Consider the following 19,634-nt stretch of genomic DNA (forward strand, 5'->3'; position numbering starts at 1 on the left):
TCCGTTTTAAGTATTTTTATTTGTCAGCACCTTACAAAATCTGTAAAAACATAAGATACAAGATACTTAGTACAATTATATCTTTCTATTGTCAAAAAAAGACTACTAGAATATTTTTTATTGAGGTTGTCTTCCTCAATGGCTAAATGCCTGCTAGCACACAATACATCATTAGATGTAGTCAGTGTTAAACAGGTGGATGGGATGCCAACCCCTACCAAGAGCTCAAAGTTAACACTTTTCATTGTGACTATTATATATATTAAAACTAAAGTTAATAAATAATTTCAAGATTGTATTCATAATAAATCGAATTTAATTAAATGACAATATAATGACAATATAACGACATGTACATTATATATATTATATATATATATATATATATATATATATATGTGTGTATATATGTATGTATATATACATACGTGCGTGTGATGTGTTCTTAGACTTTGGAGGCAAAGAATATTAGCACAGTTTTTTATTTTACCATCTAATTCATTCAGTTAAGCAAAGAAAGTGTTTTGATTGGAAAATTCATCTAGTAAAAAACATGCAGCGATACATTTTCTAATCGCTGAACAACATGTGGTAATGTTTTCTATCTATTGAAGACATTATGCAAATACAGCAAAGACATTCATTTCTTTTTCTACGACATATCTTCACCATACACGGCAACTATTCTACAATGAATAATGGTCGATATAATATCTTCAACTTAGAAAATATATCACCATACATTGTTCTTTATCAGATGAATTTCTCAGTCGAAACATCATTTCTCCGCTTAATAAATGAACTGTGTGATAAAGAATTGACTGTGCTCATTATCAACACATGTCCAAGGACACGTGATATCACATAAATAACATTGCATAGCCAAAACGCGCGCGTGTCAAAATTTTGTCAACAATAAAAAGAGTGAACTATGAGCTCAATACCTACCAATAATTATTCTTCTGGGACTTCCAATTCTCCGGCATTAATGTCGTCTATAAGGTCATGAGGTGGTCTGCCTTCCACAGTACATCCCACTGACTGGCATGTACCCAAAATTTCTTTAACGGTACCACCGAGTGTTCGTGACATTGATCTTGATCTCATGGCGCGTGCAATGGAAACAATATCATCAAACGTTAGATTACCACTATGTTTGATATTTTTTTGCCTTTTACGGTCTCTGGGTGGCTCTTTCAGAGCTTTAATTATCAAGGAAGCAGCAGATGGCACAACTGAGATTGTAGCTTGTCTATTCTGAATAGTCAGCTGAACGGTGATTTTCAAACCTTTCCAATCACTGGTAGCCTTGGCAATGTCATCTCCTACTTTTTTGGGAGACTAAAATATGAATACATTATTAATTATCAATACATTATATATATATAAATATAATTATCTTATATATATATATATATATATATATATATATATATATATATATATATTATTAAGAAGTATCATCATAAAGAAAATTAGTTTCTATTGAAGAGAAATATTTTTCTGTAATTACAGAATATGTGCTAATTTTTTTAAATTGATTAAAAAATGTATAGTTAATACGTACAATATTTTGATAGTGAAAAAACATTGTATGTATATAAATATGTGTTTTTTATTTTAATCTTAACAAATAAATATTTTGAAAAATATGTATAAAATACAGAAAAAAGTTTCAGACAAAAGTGGAATGATTTCAAGAAGAGCATATTTTAATCATGTTATTTTTTTTGTAAAAGAGGTGCCAAGAAGATTGAAAACTGTATACAATATGGGACAAATCTTACAAAATCGGTTCCTATTAAAAAGTAAAATCTTACTTTTATTTCTAAAAGAATCGAAACAGATCTTTAAATTAAAAAAAAATATATATGTATAACACAAATAATTATTTCATATTAATTATCTAATTGTTCAGATATTAAGAAACAATCCTAATTTGCAAAGCAAAAGAAAATTTATCACTTTTATTTGCTTTGGCAAATTAAGATTATCTTTTAATATTTAAACAATTATACAATTAATATAAAATAATTATTTAAGTTATCTCATATATTTTTTATTTTAAAAATATTCTTATTCTTTTAGAAATAATAATAAAATTATACATTCTGATAGAAACAGATCTTATATTTATCCTATAATGTATACAATTTTTAAATCTAGATTTACTATAAAATTACACAATATTAATTCAAAATTTATTATTATTTATTATAATAAAATTTACAAGAATTATTAAATAATAGAATTGAGTGTCTCATACAAATAAATTATTACATTTTCCTAATCTGGAAACACATTATCTTGGCGCTAAGGCATGGTGGAAGATACAGAAGTTTCAGTTAGAAATTTTATTTTTTTCAATCTAACTTACCAAACCAAGAGGACCGATTTTAGGAGCAAGGGACGAAGTAGCTCCTACTTCACCACCAACGCATCGCAGAAATACTGATATGAAAAATATAAGCAATTTAGCAATTTTTCTTTTTCCAAGATTAGATATAAATTTTTTAGAAGTTTTTATCTCTATACAAAAAATATAAATAAAATACCTTTCTTTATTTCATTTGGATCAAATTTAGGAGGCATTTTGACACTTTCTTTCGATGATTTTTATAAAAAAACTTAGATAAAATTCGATTACGAAAAATCCACACCTCTCAACTCCACGTTTTACTACGGAAAAGACAAGATGCATTGAACGATCAGACTATGAAACAGAAATAATGTAGTAAGGCCACTCGCACAAAAATATTCATAAAGCCCCAGATATAATAGGGAGTTAAACGGTGAACGCTAGTCACTTTATTTAAGTGGAAAGTCAAACTGCGCATGTGCAGATCTGCTTCCGATATATTGTATTAACCCAGATTTTCATACAAGCAACAGCGCTTTGACACAGAGCGGTGATTGGTGAAAAGTCGATTGTGGGGATAAATTTTATCTCTATCATCCGTTTTTCATCAATCAGAGTTCGATGTCAAAGCGCTGTTGTCCGAGGATCCGGGCTTAGTTCCTCTAAAAAGAATCTGACATACGTAGTATCACGTAGTATCTTCATAATTCAAAGATTTTTCGCCACTTATTTAACTGCATCCAGATGCGCAATCGGTCCCCAAGTGCCCAGAGAGTTCTTTCATCTTGGTCTGTGTTTGAAGATCTAACAGTATATGTCAGATGAAAGAGTTCACTGAACGCTCAGGGATGCATCCATTGAATTGAGTTAATTAGCCAGCAATGAATTCGGGGAAATCGGTTGCGCTACATTTGAGGCTTATTAAATGGAAATTAGATTGTAATTTACAAACGCAAATGTTATTAAAAATTTTTAATAAACATTGTTTTTAAATATTAATGTCATCATTAAAAGTACATTCTAATATTTATTTCAAATATTGAAAATTTACTTTATAATTCATGTACTTGTATTACAGATTTTCAGTATTGGAAATGACCATCGGAATGCAATCTAAGATATAAAATAGAAAATATTTTTCAATATTTACATTTCTATTATAAAATATTTTTAATCAATGAAAAATAATACAATCTATTGAATAGTTATTAAGGGATTAAAGTAATGATAAAAATAACGGATGAATTTTACTATTACTGTAAAATATATAACAATCGTTATCATTACAAACAAAAAAAAGTAATTATTATCAAAAAAAAATGTCGAACGTAATATACACGTCGGTGTAACAGCGTTACAAGTAACGCGTTGTTTTCCAATCTTGACAAAAAAATCATCGGTTTTCTATAGCTGAACTAGTATATACTTTTGGAATGAGATAGATATATGTTTGTTATTTGGCAAAAGCGAGAAAGTTCTAGTGCAATTTAGTGCATGAACAAAAAAATCTCAAATGTGTGCTAATCACATTAGTAAAAGACGATACCTTGACGTTTAGTTGTCACGCTAACATCCCTTTTATTAAAAGAAATGTGGTATAGGACTTTTCTATACTCAGTTATTTGGTCTACTTATTTAATTTATTTAATCCACTCTGTCTGCACAAGAGCGTTTTCAATAATTATCAGACGCCATGTATATATAACATGCGTATGACTTATTTTAATTCTATAATCACAGTTGCATTGAAAGCAGAAATTAAATTATATAGTCCTCATATATAAGTATATAGTAACAAAAATCTTATTTATCTCGAAATTCTTTAGAAACTCAAGAAGTATTGCTATGTATTATCGGTTAAATTCAGTGGGAAATTTGATGTATCAATGAGAAGTTCTTCATTTATGTTCTGCTGTTTTTCTTCCGATTCGTACTCTTCGATGTCTTCACTTAAATCCGTTAAAGTTTGCGGCCCGGTAGATTTGTATTGAAATGCGGAATGTGACAAATCGACTTCAACCGGGAATAATGTTACTGTCGACAATAAATCCCGTGTATTGGCATAATATTTGGCTAGACCTCCTGCAAACTTGTGCAATTGCCACACAACATCCTGAACATGTTTATTGTCCAACAGTTCAAGCTTTACTAGCACGTCTGAGCGAAGCTTTGCAAATCTTGCACGAGCTTCTTGCCGACATCTTAGTATCAGACGATATTCGTAATTGCCTGTTTCAACGCGATAAAGAGGCTCTTGCAGAGCGACACAACTTTGTTCTTCGTCGTCTAATTCTTTCACCTTTAAACAATAAGATAAATATTCAAATTTTGCATCGGCATACTTGCTAATGGTTAACCGTGTATCTGGTATGGCTTTGTTAAGATATGTTCCCAAGTCACTTAATATTGGTTTCAGAGTTTTTAACATTATCATTCCGAATTTTTCCATTTGCCTATGCTGCTCTCCAAATTGTCTAAAGGCTTCACTGGCACGTGGCTGCGGTTCTCGAACACCTATGGCAGCAAAAGCATCCCCGAATACTGAAAAAAAAAAAAAAAAAAACATTCGAATGAGTAAATATTGTGTAATAATTTTGTGCAGCTTCTGACAATACCTATTCGAAACTTTTATACCTTTATAAATTTGTATCAGATCGAAAAAAGCATGTAATGTAGCTTTAGCATGCGTAACGAGACCTCTATAGAAATTTTCCGTGCGCTTCAACATCATCAATCTTTGGACAAGAGCATCATTACAAAGAATAGCTCGCGATAGTCCAAGTGCGTCAGCCGTAGTACTACCCATTCCTTCAACTAATCTATGCTTCACCTACAAATTCGAAAATTTAATTATTATATAATTTCAGCAGAATAAAAGTTATGATGTAATCCTATACGGATGTTTCCTCCAATTCAAATATTTAAAATTTCTTTGTTGTTCTTAATACAACAAATATAAAAAGAAAAAGTTGTTTATTTTGAAAGGACAATATTATAAAATAAGCAAAATATTTTCTTTAAATCATATTTTTTGAGATATTGAGATTATCGCCATTTTTTAAATAAAAATGTATGATTTTTATATATACAATTTCTTTAATTTAATCTACATATCTCTCTTTGAGTACAGAATAATTAAAGAAATTATTATCGTCAAAATGAAATTATATAACTTTTTATATATGTAAAAAAATTATATAATTCTATTAATGACAATCTTGATATCTAAAAAAATATGACCTTAAGAAAAATTCTTTGCTTATCATAATATTTATTCTTTCATACAATTTTACTTTTAATATTTTATATCATTAAAACCAATCAGAGATATTTTTAATGCTAGAGAAAATACCTTGTGTGTGTGTGTGTGTGTGTGTGTGTGTGTGTGTGTGCGCGCGCGCGCGCGCGCGCGTGTGTATATATATATATATATATATACCTTTTTTAAAGCAATGTCGAGTGTACGACCTTGTTTTGGATCAGCATGTAACTTGTTGTAATTAATGCTGACTTGCGAATCGCAGGATTGTATCATTTTTGCAACTTCCACTTTAGTTTTACCCTTTACTGATGCTCCATTCACTGCCACAAGTTCATCTCCCGCTTGAAGGGTACCGTCTACAGCAACAGGTGTATTGTCAAAAATTTGTACAATATAAAGACATGGGCACAGTGGTGCACCACCGCCGATGCTTATACCGATAAGATTACTAGTATCCTTCTGTATTACGACATTCCCAGATGTAATTGTCATGCCCCTGAAATGTAAAAAAATTTATAAAAAACATATATAATGATAATAAATATATGATTTTTGAGTAAATATAAATATATAGCACTTTAAATCTTAGAGAAAAAATAAAATATACAAAAATATACTTCATAATAAACACTTCTTGTACTTAATTAATTTATTCATATAAGCGATCCTATCTAATCTTAATATTTTAGGTTTTATAAAATTCAAATGTATTCATAATTAAACATTAAATAAATAATGCATAGAGTATAATATATATTAATATTGAAATTAAATGTTGAACTCAAAATGAGAAAATTCCATGTTATATGCACATAAATAATATTATATATACATATAAAAAGTTATATAAATAGTATATAATTAAATATATATAATAAAAATAGTTAAAATTATATAAATAATGCATAGTAGATTTTGTGCATAAAGAATACAATACAGAAAATATAAAAAAATTTCCTTCTGTTTTTTTATCACAATGAAATATTAAAAATCATATCCAAAGACAATTATTAACATATAAGCTGTGAGTTATATAAATATTTAATAATATATCAATTTCATGCTATGTAAAATTTTAAGTACTTTTAAATTTAAAAAAAAAACAATTGTTATACGTTTTTCATAAATCTTTTGAATTAAATTAACAGTAAAAATATTTTATAGTTTCAAGAATAAATCAAACATAAATCAAATATAAACTGTCTGTATGAGTGCACTGTCTCATGATGCTTCCATGGTTGTATGTCAATAATATAATTATAAATAAAATATAATTTACAAACAATTTAAATGTATTTATCAACAATTTTCATTAATAAGTACATTCCAATAATTTAAATCTAAATTATTAGAAAAATTATATCTTATCATCTTATAATGTATAAAAATCATGAAGATATTAAGAAATTCATTTATATTTAATTTTTTACTGAGTTCCCTGCAATATTAATATAATAAATTGATAATATAAATGTTTTTTCATTATAAAAATGTTTAATAACAAAACTTACAGGTTGACGAGTTGTGGCTGTATATATTGATCTTGCGTGACCAGTTCTATATCTGGCCTAAATCCCAATAAGCAGTGTAAAAGGAAAACATTGAATTTGACGCAAAAAGACAAGAATATAAAAAAATCAATATAATTCAATATAAAAATAATATAAAAACAGTGCGTACATGCGATCTTCCATCATAGCCAGTTGGTGCATTTCCATGCTAGATAGTATGGTTAGAGAGATAAAAGCTTTATCCAAAGTTGATATGTGTTCAAACTTTGAAGCATACTAGTATTTCTAAACGTGGTTGGAATAATTGAATCGCTGTTAAACTTTTCCACCACACCTTGACATTCAGGCATGCATTTTACAACCAAAAGAAAGCATATTAAGGCTGTAATATAGCATAACGAATATAGTATAATAAATTATAACTAATAAACATTAATATCCACAATTTTCTACATAACCAACATTTTATCCTCTTCAAAGAAGAAATCATCTTCAAAGTCCATGCCCAGGCCAGTCATATTCGCTAATATCTGAAATATCGACGATTGTTATTTATATGTATCGTTCTTTTTTCAATCTCTAGTTCAGTGTAAATGTAATGGGGGTTATACAATGATCCCTTTTACACTATTAAATCAGTTAATACACATATTAAATTGGTGCAAACTATGGCCTAGTTTACATCGTACACTTAATACGAGTATTAATTAATACGAGTACTAATTAATACGAGTACTAATTAATACGAGTACTAATTAGTAACTTTCTATTGAATTATCTTAATTTCGGCGATACATGTAAACATATATATGATATGAGTATTTGATTAATCATTTTGATACGTACTGTATGTATCAATTTAGGATAGTAATCATATAGTACCGCTACACAGCAGCTCCGAAATTATTAATAAATAAAATATCAATAAAATTAAGCTTATTCGATATGTTTTTACACGAAAGAATCTGACAGCAATAAGCGTCGTTCTGCCTCGAGAACGAAGATATTAAGTGTTAAATTTGATAACTATTAAGGTTAGGAAATTTGTCACATCTGTGAAATACTACGAACTAAAGTCACTAGATTTCTAAAGTACCGCAAACTTGCCTCTATCTTAACACAAAACACGATCATTTTCAAACTTATGATTTGTATAAAGTTTATTTAGGAAAATAAAACTGTAAAATACGTAAATCAATTTTTTAAATAATTTATTTATGAATCAAAAGAAATACTATAGGAATGCTTAATTTGTGCATCTTTTAGTCTAACATAGGTTTTTTCGTTGTGAAATGTTAGTGCAGAAAAATGCAACCTGGCATTGTAAGTACTGGGGATCAATTCTGAAGATCAATTCTGTAGCTTCAAACAAGGTGAAAATTACAAAAGTGAGCAAATTTACTAGGTGTCGACCAATAAAATTATCAGTATTCTAGTATATTCGCTCACCTTTGTAATTTTCATCTCGTTTCAAAATACAGAATCCGATCCCTAAGAGGATAGATCCCTTGATAGATCCGAATTTTGGAATGTACCCTTGGTTGAATAAATTTACTACTGCGCATCCTTGAAATGATTGGTCTGATATTTCATGTGTCGACAAGGCTTTTCAAACCTGTTGATTGGCTGCGGAACAGAGAGATTCTTGAATTTCTGCAGCCAATCAACAGGTTTGAAAAATCTTATCGACCGACACTTGAAATACCGGCTTATCAATTACCATGTTTATTTCATCACGTGATATCCGGTAAAATCCTCTTTCGTTTCCTTTCCGGTAAAGTTGCGAACTTAGGTGTTTGTTCTCTCTTGTAGGGCTAAGGTCTCATCGACGACTTACATCAATTTTAAGTTCCATCCATTTTTCAGTAATTAAATTTAAACAAAGAAAATGACGACCGAGGCCGAGCTTGCGTGCGTTTACTCTGCGTTGATACTCGTTGACGATGATATCGCCGTAACTGTAAGTATAAATTATATCATCACGCGGATTTATCATCTACGTTATTTTTATACCATTTTATCATTTTTTATGTTCTGTTACCGGTGTATTCCATTAGCGTTTTTATGTTTGTTTATTAAATAATTTTATCATTTGTATTATGTCTCCTTTTTAACAGAATTGTTTCAATTTATTGTGTCTACTAACCTCTCTGTTTACTGAATTTTACACATGTTCGTTTATATTAAAAATATCGATAAAATTGAAGCTCAAGGCTGCGTAAAGTTCGGATTCTTATGCACTTTAAGCACATATTATTTTATTTTTATCGTTTATTAGATATAAAACAGAGAGAGAGAGAACCGCTGAAAGCATCAAAATTAAACCCAATTCAAATTCAATCTTAAATTTTGATGATTAGTGTTTTTATACTAATTTTCGAAATAAAGTATTATATATTTCAAATCTCTTTTTTTTTACCTTCATTCATAAAATGTGAAAATTGATTGATCTAGAAAATGAAAAATAAATGTAATTTATCATCAGTCTGTTGTTTCTTGAATTATTATATTCAATTATTATTATTTCAATTCCACAGGGCGAAAAAATACAAACAATTTTAAAAGCGGCTAATGTAAATGTAGAATCTTATTGGCCTGGACTTTTCGCTAAAGCTTTAGAAGGCATAAGTGTTAAGGAATTGATTACCAATATCGGATCTGGTGTCGGAGCCGCACCTGTAGGAGCAGGTAATATATATATATACTTTTCTATCGGGAATAATTAAGTTGCAAATCCTTTTTTAACCAATACAAAGGCAAATGTTTATGTGAGTTTCTGCAGTTAGTGTATAAATTGTATATTCATAAAGTTATTAAATAAATACAATTTCTAAGCAGTTAAGATGTATTTGATAGACAAATTTATATGTGAAATACATGTTTTGATTCTGAATTTGAGTTCTTTTCAGTGCAATAATTTTTCTTTTAATTTGCTTTATTTCCACCAATCTTTGCAAAATTCTTGCTCAATTGTTACAAGCCCCAACATGTCTATTGCTTGGATATCATAAGAATCACAGAAATTCAAATTGCTATTAATAAAGAAAATGTTAAAATAAAAAAAAACGTGAGATTATATCTTGATATCAATAAAGCTTTATGTCAATAAGTAACTGCAGATATTAAAAATAGATTTGGAAGAATTTTATAAGTTTTAAATAAGTTTTGGAAGACTTACAAATTTTAACCTCTTCATCCATCGATCTAGTTTTAAATTGCTAGCTCGGTCAGCAAAAGAGGTCAAAGAAAACTGATGACGAACTTTCTGATTTTATCAATAAAGATGGAATCTTGAAGTTTTGTTAACAACATAAAAAATATAGAAAAATTGTAATGTTTATTAGAATATTGTATATAATATTATGCAATATAAATTTTTATTTTTTTAAATGATTTATTCAGGCAAGTAAAATCTTAGTAAATTATTATTTCTATATGAAAAATATTTTTATTTTGTTCTTTTAAAGTTCCAGCTGTAGCGGCGCCCGTTAGCACTGAAGCTGCTCCAGCTAAAGAAGAAAAGAAGAAAGAAGAACCAGAAGAAGAATCAGACGATGATATGGGCTTTGGTAATTTATCAAATTTATATTAATTTTATATTATTTAAATCTTAAGAAAGTAATTAAACATTCCCAATTTATTATCAGTTTTATTTTGAATAAAGCTTAAAAATTTAGAAAACACTCAATTGACACTAAAATAGAATAATGATAATAGGAAAAATATCGTTAAAAGTTTTCTAAATTTGTTTTATTACTTTTAATAGAATAGTTTTTGCCGGTATTTTCCGCCAAAATCTGTAAATATTGATTTTTACTATCATAGACTTTATTTTAAAAAATAAATAAAAAAAAAGAAATTTTGCTAAACCCTGAAAGAAAATTATAACAAATATTCAGTGATTAATATAGCATGTATTAGCTACAGAGTATACAAGATGACAATATTTAAAAAATGAGAATACAGTAAAAATTAATCATCCTATTCGATGGATATAACTAGTTCTATTTTAATCGCAATCTATTATTTAATTACAGGTCTATTCGACTAGGATCAAGGATTGGTCCATTCCTTTTATGTACAGTTACATTGTACATATAATATAAATAATTAAACATTTTTGATAAAAAAAAATGTATACTTTTTTCCCAACCATAGAAAAGCGATCATGAATAATAAGAGTTAGTTCTACTTTTCTCTCTTTTATTTATATATGCATAATGTATGAAGTAGTCAATGAAACATGCATAAAACATGTTTGATGTTCTCTATATAGGATGAAAATATATTTCGTGATTCTGTTCTTCATGTATGTATATGTACACACGCATGCATGCGTACATACACACAGGATACACTTTAATCTCAATCAGGCAAATATTTTGAAAATATGCAATTTTATCAAAAATTGTTTTTGGAATATTACAACTTTTATTTGGAATGTTCTTTGATTGCATATTTTCGAAATATTTTATTACATAGGGTGTAACAAAGCAATTATATAATATCAGGCTAGTTTAAAAAAAAATGTGCCTTGAAAAATGTTTCATACAAAAATTATAGAATTTTAAGTAGCGCATATTAAATAATGATATTAGTGTAATCTTGAATAGCGTTAAAAGATAACAAGGTAAAAACTACTTTGTAATGTTACTTTGAATATTTAAACGGAAGTTCCTAATTTTATTATGTATTTTTATAGCTGACCTTGAGAGCTTTTCAGGGCACTATAATAAAGATTTTTCATAAAGTGTTTTCTGAGTGATGAAACTTTCTATTATAAAATTTCAAATTGATTTTTACGTTACATTAATGTAACAATATAATCTGAATATAATCTAAGATACAATGTAATCTAATATAATCTAAGATATTAACATTGCTATTTAATGCAACACTTAAAACTTTATAATTTTATCTGAAATATTTTTTCAAGAAAATGCAATTTTTTAAAAAACCAGATTGATACGGTTACTTTGTTATATCATATATATATATATATATATATATATATATATGTATATATATCAGAATTCTGTTTTTTGTACCATATATATTCATCAAGTGAACTATAATTCCATTATATTTTATTCTCATTTTATCTGCTGATTAATAATATGTGCTAATAAATTCAGTCAATCTTTTATATAACATTTAATACAATTATTCCGTCGTTAAAAGAACCTGCTTTCATCGGCGAATTTATTTTTAATAGACAGTCTTATTTTACAATAATTATGTGTGCCGCTATAGAATTTAGATAATTACGAGGGGCATCTCAAAAGTAATAGCGAATTCGATTGGACATACTAATGCGCACTAATGCATATTAAAGTTGTATACTGATTTAATTTGTGTAAAAGTAAAATACAAATATTTCGAATTATAAAATATAGATTTTAATTAACACAATAACATGTATTAAAAACTTCATGATTTAATCCGTTTTATATTTATATTAATATACATTTTTACGTACGATAGAAGTTTTATAGTGCATCAGTATGCATTGAGTGTATCCAATTGAACTTGCTATAAATTTCCTTATCATAGAAAAAAAACCGGTTACGCGAGTATGAAACGAAAAATCTTGATTATTCCTTTCATGAAATTACTTCTCCTTCACGACAACAGACAAATGAAGTTAAAATGGAATCAAAAAACTTTGAGAATATCTTATGGTACTTCCCGTATTATAATATCAGAGAAGACTGTTTCATAAGTTCATCCTCTTCCGATTCCGGAAGAAATCCAATGCTTATTACAGTTAGGAGAAAATTTTTCATTATCTGATTACGATCGCAGAGATGTTCGAGTTCATAAAAAATATTGAAAACAATATAAAAAATAAATAAATTCAGTTCCGAACCAAAGTCTACAAATAGAAATTTATCTATCCTACGTTTGAAAATTTTTTTGTTCTTCAAACTTCAGAATGTTGAAGTTAATAATAAATTAGTTTATTTAGTTAAATCTACGAAACAATTGTTAAAGAAGAATCCGTATGTTATATTCACAAAAGCTAATGAAGGCAACATCACGATAGCCTTCATTAGATAATAATGAATACAAGTAAAAACTTACGCAAATGCTTATTAGAAATCGTTAAAAGTGCATAAAGACAGACAATTGTATTATTACATAGATATGCGTATTTATAGGCTTGTTATAGACTTTGATTAAGATAACTTAAAACTGAGAATATCATTCTATGCACATGATGAAGCTTCACTTATTAATTACATGACGCGTATCATTTGTTGAAAAAAATTATATTTAGAAAAAGTTTATTTAAAAAATTGCTCTATTTTTACTTAATTTAACAAAATAATTTTTGCTTAACTTACTGACAAAAAGATATTGAGGTTTTATGACCTCTTTGAAATAATTATTCCAAACAATTGTTCAAAACAATATTGCAATTGCTTCGAAACACATCTCATTGTAAGAAGTTATCTAATCTAATGAAAGTAAAAAAAAACTTTCTTTAATTAATACCAAAAGAAAAATAAAAATAGGAACAATTTTATGTAAAAAATGTTAATATTGTACTTTTTTTATTTGAGGTCATTTCAAGATTAATTTTTCTTAAATCGAATTATAATTCTTTAAATCCTATGTTTATGTCCTTTCTCATACTCAGATTAATAATTAAGATCCAGATTAATCTTGATATGACTTTGAGAATACCAATATCAAATTGAGATTATTATTTTGTTTTCTTCAAAACAAAATAATTTTTAAAACATTTTTTGTTAAAATATTGTAAGAGGTAGATAAAGATATTTTAGCCATCTTATATAGGGTCAATTAATTCTCGTAACAACGGTCGTATGTGGATAGAGCGAACTTAGTCGAAAAATCCTGTATCATTTTGCAATTTTTGCACAATACTTAATAAAATATTAATTTCTAAAGATCGTCGGAAAATCAAATTTCCCAGGAAAATATCCAACAAACTTTAAATCTATTCTTGAAATATTCATAAAATGTTCCTGAAATTTCCAAAAAATATTTCAAGAATACTTCAAAATATTCTCAAATGTTTATTTAAAATGTTCGTTTGTATATCTTCGTTTATATATTTCGAGAATATTTAGAATTTGTCCATATATATTCCGCAAAATTTTAATTTTTCCAAAAATTCGATGACAAGTTGTTCGTGAATCAGTCTTTAAACAAAATTTTACTTTGGAAATCACATTTAATGACTTTTTCCAGTTGGATGGCCGAATTATATGTATATATGTATAAAGAAGCGGCTGAATACTGAATGGTTACCGGATATACGTTGCATTTCTATTAACTATTATTACTATTATCCCTATTAACTATTACTATTATTATTATACGAAAATTGTAAAACTGTACAGGACTTTTCAAATCAATTTAATCCGTTCTACTTGCTTACAAGCGCTGTGTAAAAAAATTTGGGACATCATGTATATGTATAATATATAATATGTATGCGCGCGCGCGCGCACATTCTAATAGCGATTTTTTTTTAATTTTTTAATTCTCCATTATCATCACGTTGCGCTTCTGGTTCTGACAATGGCAACCATTGTGCCGAAGCACCTTTTCCGGATAATACACGTTGAAACAACTCTTTTTGACACGAGCCGGATACTTCGCACTTACCTAAGAGATTACCATTCGCTCGCAGTACAGAAAATAGTAAGACACATTTCGGTAATATGTCGCTATTAATATCAAAGGTAAGAATATCGTTCCAGACGGGAATAGTAGCCTCATGTTGTATACTCGATTTTTTCTTCTTAAGATTTTTACCGTCTTGCATAAGTGATACCTAAACAATGTTCATCTTAAGTAAGAAAATTTTAGAACAAATATCATACATATACATACCTTCACATACGAATTAGCGTTTGCGGGATCATCGAGAATGGGTAAATTTCTCGCTCTGACAATAATAACTGTCAGTTTCTCTATAGACACCTGATATGAAATAGAGACCATTAATTCACCTAGAGGCGGCGCTCTAAATCCACCCTCCACTCCATATCGTAAAACTGGTTGTACGATAGTGATCAAATTTGTACCGAGATCCGGCACGGAAGAAAGAGGAAGTTGTACATAGCCTAAACCACGATGTCTCGTAAACGCATCAAAATCATAGAGCAGGATTTCTAATGTTCTTCCAGCCAATGATGATACAGGCGTTACTTCAAAAACGAAATCTTCGTCGAATACTACAAAAAGAAATTAGATGTAAAATATTTTAATGCTTTAAAGAGAATTGAGTCATTTTGAGCGATAATTCTGTAAAAATAACAGGAGGAAGACATTTACCAGGATTCAAAGTACGCCTATGTATTGTAGTTTGCCACACATTGTTACGATCAGGTAACAAACGTATCTTGGCGTAAGGATCTGCGATGCCACTCAATTCTCGAGCACGAAGATCATGTGCCTTTATAAAACAAAAAGAAAAATAATTATTCCAATTTATATATTTAACGGTAATATTTAATATGCATGAGAAGTAGATATAGAACGTATGAAAAATTATACCTCAATAAGTTTCACGGTAAGTATTCCAGCGTTAGTATCATATATCAATCCTAATTTTAATTCACCCCTAATTTCATCGGACGAAGAAGTTGAAGAGGAAGATGACAACTGCAATACAAAATTATAATTACCTATAGTAGTAATGCAATTATTGGTAAATGAAGAATTTAATGAAAATATAAACCTTGTTTCGTGCTGACTCGATCTCGACACTATTCAATCTAGAGTGAGACCCATCCATGCTCCGCGGTGGTCTGACGATTATCATGCGTTTCTCAGAGGCAATCAATGTGCCGTCCGGAATAGGCGGTGCAAGTGGACTCATTGGAGATGGAGAAATATCATCTGATTCTGAGAGATGTTGTATAACTACGAAAGAAATTTTCAGATACACAAGATGATTCACGTAACACGAGAATTGCAAATGATTAAAATAAGCTCTTTAACTGTTTCAAATAAAAGTCGTATAGTTTGTGGGAGAAATAAAATAGTGCACATTCGAAGAATATTTCAAGTTCAACTTTTTTTCAAATGACAGTCCCTACTTTCTTTTATAAATTCTTAAAGCCACTAAGTTTACAATGTTTTCAAAACATTTAGCCAATTTAGCACAAAAACCATTTAAAATATTTATTTATCCATTTTATATTTAAAATTAATTCAAAAAACTTTTTGCATTTTAAATATATATTTTTTAATATTTTATATTTGATCTTTTAAATAGAATTTGAAAAGCATTTTGTCTAGCCTTGGCTAGAATTTCTCTAGTAAAAGTTAGGACACCTGTCTGGTGCGCACGCGCGTCTACCATCAATAGAGAACACAAGTATGAGATAAAATGAGAAAACAACAAACTACAATAAGCTATTTTACTCTATCTTATTATCGCTTTCGTTCCCTGAATATGGCGGAATTAATAAAAAAAATCATCCAGTGACTTTACTCTTACTAGAGTAACTAGCTCTGGCTGATCCTTACAGTATGTCTCAGATCTCAGCCTGATATTTCATACAACAATAAGACTTTTCAAAGCCTGTTGATTGGCTGTAGGACAAAGAGGCTGTCTCAGATCTATTTGTCCTACAGCGAATTATAATTTGTTTATTCTTCACTTTGCGACACTTTTTTCTATAACTCTTTAATATAATTTTTAAAAACATATGTATATATCTACCTCTTCTGGGAGAGTCACTGGCAATGCTATCAAATACGTGATCAGATTGCCATTCATCATCATCTGAATGACTATCATTACGTTTGATAATTTTATTATCCCGCGAAAGCGCGACACCAGCTAAAACATTCTTTGATGACTTAGCTGCCTCTTCGGCTCTATCCAACAAATCTTTTTCAAACCTGAAAAAGATTTTACTATTTATTTATTTTTCCGAATTTTTGAAATGTTTTTCCATATCTTTTATATTAGTCGAGATATTTGCCTGGGACTATTAAAATGGGGGACACCCATTTTATGTTACACTATCAGAAAGAAAAATACAAAGTTACGTGCCAGTTAAGTGGTCCTCCAACCGAAGTAAGCAATCGGCGGCGACGCGCACAAATGGTATAGACAATCACTGCAGAGATTGCCCCGGTAGCGGCTCCAACTGTGCTTAGAACTGCAACCACTCCAGCACCGTGAACATCCATTTTAATTATGACCCTATATTTATAACACATTACAATCAAATTTGATTTTTCAAGAAGCGATCTGCGATATCATAATCTGTGATGGTCATGTGTAGATACATGATGCTGTAAATAATCAAAATAATCAAATTTGTATACAGAGTGCTCCATCAAGTTTTAAAATGTGTTCTAAAAATCATTTAAAGCAAAAAAATTCATATACACTATAATTTAATTTGGTTTAATCAAATTTGAGATGAAAAATTTAATTATTATCAGTATCAGTAATGCAAATTTAACTCAGAATAAAATATACAAATTTTTCGTAAACTATACAGATTTTTCAATATCTCTTTTTTTAATATTTTTAAAATGCAGAATAATTAGAAGAATTGTGTTAAGTAAACAAGTTTATGTAACTATAGCTTCATTTTAAAAAAATGACAATGACTTTAAAAAATAAATTTTTACGAAAATTGATTTTACCATTACTTGTCCCCTTCAAATTATACAACTTTTGTTCCAAATATTTGTTTCATATATTTAGTTATTTCTATGTTAATTCATTTAATTAATAAGTTTCAGTTATTAATTAAAATATAATATTCTGCGTGCAAGCACACATACACACGCATGCACGCATGCAGTACTTTTTTTGTACATGTATTCCAGTGCATGCACTCTAATACATGTTTTTCTTTCTCTTTTTCTTTTTCCCCTGCCCCCACCCCTCTCTCTCTCTCTCTCTTTGTGTGTGTGTGAATGTGTACATACATCCACATATATCCCAATGAAAGACATTATGCGGCCTGAAAGATTTTGTCTATACCTAAAAATGGCCTTTAGTTTAAAAAAGGTTGCGCATATTGCATATTCAAAAACCCAAAAATCGATGGTAATTTTAACAATTTCTTTATACATCTATCTATAATTAGAAGAGAAAGAGTAACTAATAATTAAGTCACACTTAATAAATAATGTATATAAATATATTTGTGAAAAAATCGCTTGTAATCCGCGTCATTACATTGTACTAAAACGAATTCTTTAATTTACAATACTTAAAAGAAGCACGAAAATGCGCTCTTCTGGAAATGATATAGATGTATATATCGCAGGTTGAACATATGGTAAGATGTGATAAATACACTCACCCCTATCCGTGCGGCATTACATTATACTTTAACCAAAACACGCAGCGAATTAATCCCCCGGAGGGATAAATCACAATGAGACTGTCAGATCAACAAACAATGGATAATTTGTTAATGCATGTTAAAATAACGTCTTCCTCACGATTCATCTCACTGTATACGTGCATACGTTTTCCACCCCGTAAACTCACCCCAACTCACCCTCAAGGAATGCATCCATACGCATGCGCTGACATTCAGATGTTCATCTTGCGAAGATCATCGAGCGACCTTGAATAGTCGCGTTTTGCAAACTCAACTGTTGCAAAGTAAATTCGTAAACGCTCGCTGTTATTGGTGTATTCTTTTAGATCATCCAATAGCAACGAGCGGATCTGCTCTGCAACTGTCGAGTCCACTGAACGCGACCATTCACGCAACTTGAATAGCCACATAAAGATACTCTAACAGCACAAACGTCGATATGTCGATTGTAAGTCGACTTTGTACAGACGTCCTTCCAATGTCGACTTTAGGACTAGTGCGATTTACGCTCACAAAACTTAAATGTGGAATCATTTCGTTTGTTTAAATATAGTTAAACAAGGATGAATGCTGTTCATGAGCGTTGTAGGCATGAATCGGATCACAGCCTAGAATGGTTGACTTAAAGTCGGCTTACAGTCGTCTTTAAAGTGGGACATTGTATGACTTAGAGATGTCTCCAAGTCTAAAGTCGACTTACGGACGTCCATTTTTGAGACGCTAGAAGCTATAGTCGATTCAGAGTCGACTTAGAGTCGACTTTGTGCGGTTAGGGAGATCTTATATTCTAGACCATCCTAAGTATAGTTTTAAGAAGTCACGAACCAATCAGAGGGTCATATTAGCATCTTAAGACAATCTTGAAATAAGATCGGACTATGAATACCGTTCATAAAGACGTCAAATATGATTGGATAATTATCTTGATGCACAGCCGCATAAACATACATAAAGAAAATTATCCAATCACATTGGAGAAAAGGAAGGATTCCGAAACCTATTAAAAAGAAACTATTACAACCTTTTAGTTCATGAGTATACAATAAAAAAGTAATTAGTGCAGGTGAAAACATTAAATATTCCAAATTCCTGATTTGTATGTAATTGAATATATGAAAAATTTGTTGCTCGAGTTTTATAGGATATCTTAGCCTTATTTT

The 19,634-nt window shown here is 29.3% G+C and overlaps 4 protein-coding genes across 10 annotated transcripts; 1 reads left to right on the forward strand and 3 right to left on the reverse strand.

Moving 5' to 3' along the window:
• On the reverse strand, positions 1–2,696 carry RpL12 (ribosomal protein L12). Its single transcript, XM_011058185.2, has 4 exons — positions 2,556–2,696; positions 2,378–2,451; positions 949–1,341; positions 1–40 (listed from the first exon to the last, which is right to left on the reverse strand). The coding sequence occupies exons 1-3, from the start codon at positions 2,590–2,592 to the stop codon at positions 955–957; spliced, it is 498 nt and encodes a 165-aa protein (XP_011056487.1). The 5' UTR covers positions 2,593–2,696; the 3' UTR covers positions 1–40; positions 949–954.
• On the reverse strand, positions 2,557–8,199 carry PICK1 (protein interacting with PRKCA 1). 5 transcript variants are annotated; one of them, XM_087415942.1, is made up of 7 exons: positions 7,979–8,197; positions 7,595–7,662; positions 7,302–7,514; positions 7,133–7,189; positions 5,799–6,117; positions 4,994–5,189; positions 2,557–4,900 (listed from the first exon to the last, which is right to left on the reverse strand). In XM_087415942.1, exons 3-7 carry the CDS (start codon positions 7,337–7,339, stop codon positions 4,203–4,205), a joined length of 1,308 nt encoding a protein of 435 aa, XP_087272068.1. In that variant the 5' UTR covers positions 7,340–7,514; positions 7,595–7,662; positions 7,979–8,197; the 3' UTR covers positions 2,557–4,202. The 5 variants fall into 5 exon arrangements, with proteins under 5 accessions (XP_087272068.1, XP_011056488.1, XP_011056490.1 ...); XM_011058186.2 differs by lacking the exon at positions 7,302–7,514 and having other exon boundaries at positions 7,979–8,199; XM_011058188.2 differs by lacking the exons at positions 7,133–7,189; positions 7,302–7,514.
• A 669-nt stretch (positions 8,200–8,868) lies between these two features.
• On the forward strand, positions 8,869–11,266 carry RpLP1 (ribosomal protein LP1). Its single transcript, XM_011058193.2, has 4 exons — positions 8,869–9,092; positions 9,670–9,820; positions 10,600–10,701; positions 11,170–11,266. The coding sequence occupies exons 1-4, from the start codon at positions 9,021–9,023 to the stop codon at positions 11,181–11,183; spliced, it is 339 nt and encodes a 112-aa protein (XP_011056495.2). The 5' UTR covers positions 8,869–9,020; the 3' UTR covers positions 11,184–11,266.
• Positions 11,027–19,015, reverse strand: LOC105147292 (synaptotagmin-5). Of its 3 annotated transcripts, none has more exons than XM_087415945.1 (9): positions 18,652–19,015; positions 18,451–18,531; positions 17,178–17,330; positions 16,842–17,023; positions 15,852–16,036; positions 15,668–15,775; positions 15,446–15,566; positions 15,002–15,345; positions 11,027–14,942 (listed from the first exon to the last, which is right to left on the reverse strand). In XM_087415945.1, exons 3-9 carry the CDS (start codon positions 17,315–17,317, stop codon positions 14,637–14,639), a joined length of 1,386 nt encoding a protein of 461 aa, XP_087272071.1. In that variant the 5' UTR covers positions 17,318–17,330; positions 18,451–18,531; positions 18,652–19,015; the 3' UTR covers positions 11,027–14,636. The 3 variants fall into 3 exon arrangements, with proteins under 3 accessions (XP_087272071.1, XP_087272070.1, XP_011056496.1); XM_087415944.1 differs by having other exon boundaries at positions 18,642–19,015; XM_011058194.2 differs by having other exon boundaries at positions 18,451–19,009.
• Between the last annotated feature and the right edge of the window lie 619 nt (positions 19,016–19,634).

Source organism: Acromyrmex echinatior, chromosome 19 (genome assembly GCF_024713525.1).
Source record: "Acromyrmex echinatior isolate Ae372 chromosome 19, ASM2471352v2, whole genome shotgun sequence".
NCBI lineage: Eukaryota > Metazoa > Arthropoda > Insecta > Hymenoptera > Formicidae > Acromyrmex > Acromyrmex echinatior.

Coding starts and splice junctions, on each gene's coding strand:
- RpLP1 (XM_011058193.2), top strand. CDS start 9,021: ATGACGACCGAGGCCGAGCTTGCGTGCGTTTACTCTGCGTTGATACTC. Junction 9,093..9,669: donor ACGATGATATCGCCGTAACT/GTAAGTATAAAT, acceptor TCAATTCCACAG/GGCGAAAAAATACAAACAAT. Junction 9,821..10,599: donor AGCCGCACCTGTAGGAGCAG/GTAATATATATA, acceptor GTTCTTTTAAAG/TTCCAGCTGTAGCGGCGCCC.
- PICK1 (XM_011058186.2), bottom strand. CDS start 7,650: ATGACTGGCCTGGGCATGGACTTTGAAGATGATTTCTTCTTTGAAGAG. Junction 5,190..5,798: donor TCGACATTGCTTTAAAAAAG/GTATATATATAT, acceptor TCGAATTTGTAG/GTGAAGCATAGATTAGTTGA. Junction 4,901..4,993: donor TCTGATACAAATTTATAAAG/GTATAAAAGTTT, acceptor TTTTTTTTTCAG/TATTCGGGGATGCTTTTGCT.
- LOC105147292 (XM_087415945.1), bottom strand. CDS start 17,317: ATGGATGTTCACGGTGCTGGAGTGGTTGCAGTTCTAAGCACAGTTGGA. Junction 16,037..16,841: donor CAGTGACTCTCCCAGAAGAG/GTAGATATATAC, acceptor TTTCTTTCGTAG/TTATACAACATCTCTCAGAA. Junction 15,567..15,667: donor TTACCGTGAAACTTATTGAG/GTATAATTTTTC, acceptor TGTTTTATAAAG/GCACATGATCTTCGTGCTCG.
- RpL12 (XM_011058185.2), bottom strand. CDS start 2,592: ATGCCTCCTAAATTTGATCCAAATGAAATAAAGAAAG. Junction 2,452..2,555: donor TCCAAATGAAATAAAGAAAG/GTATTTTATTTA, acceptor TTTTCATATCAG/TATTTCTGCGATGCGTTGGT. Junction 1,342..2,377: donor AAATCGGTCCTCTTGGTTTG/GTAAGTTAGATT, acceptor TTCATATTTTAG/TCTCCCAAAAAAGTAGGAGA.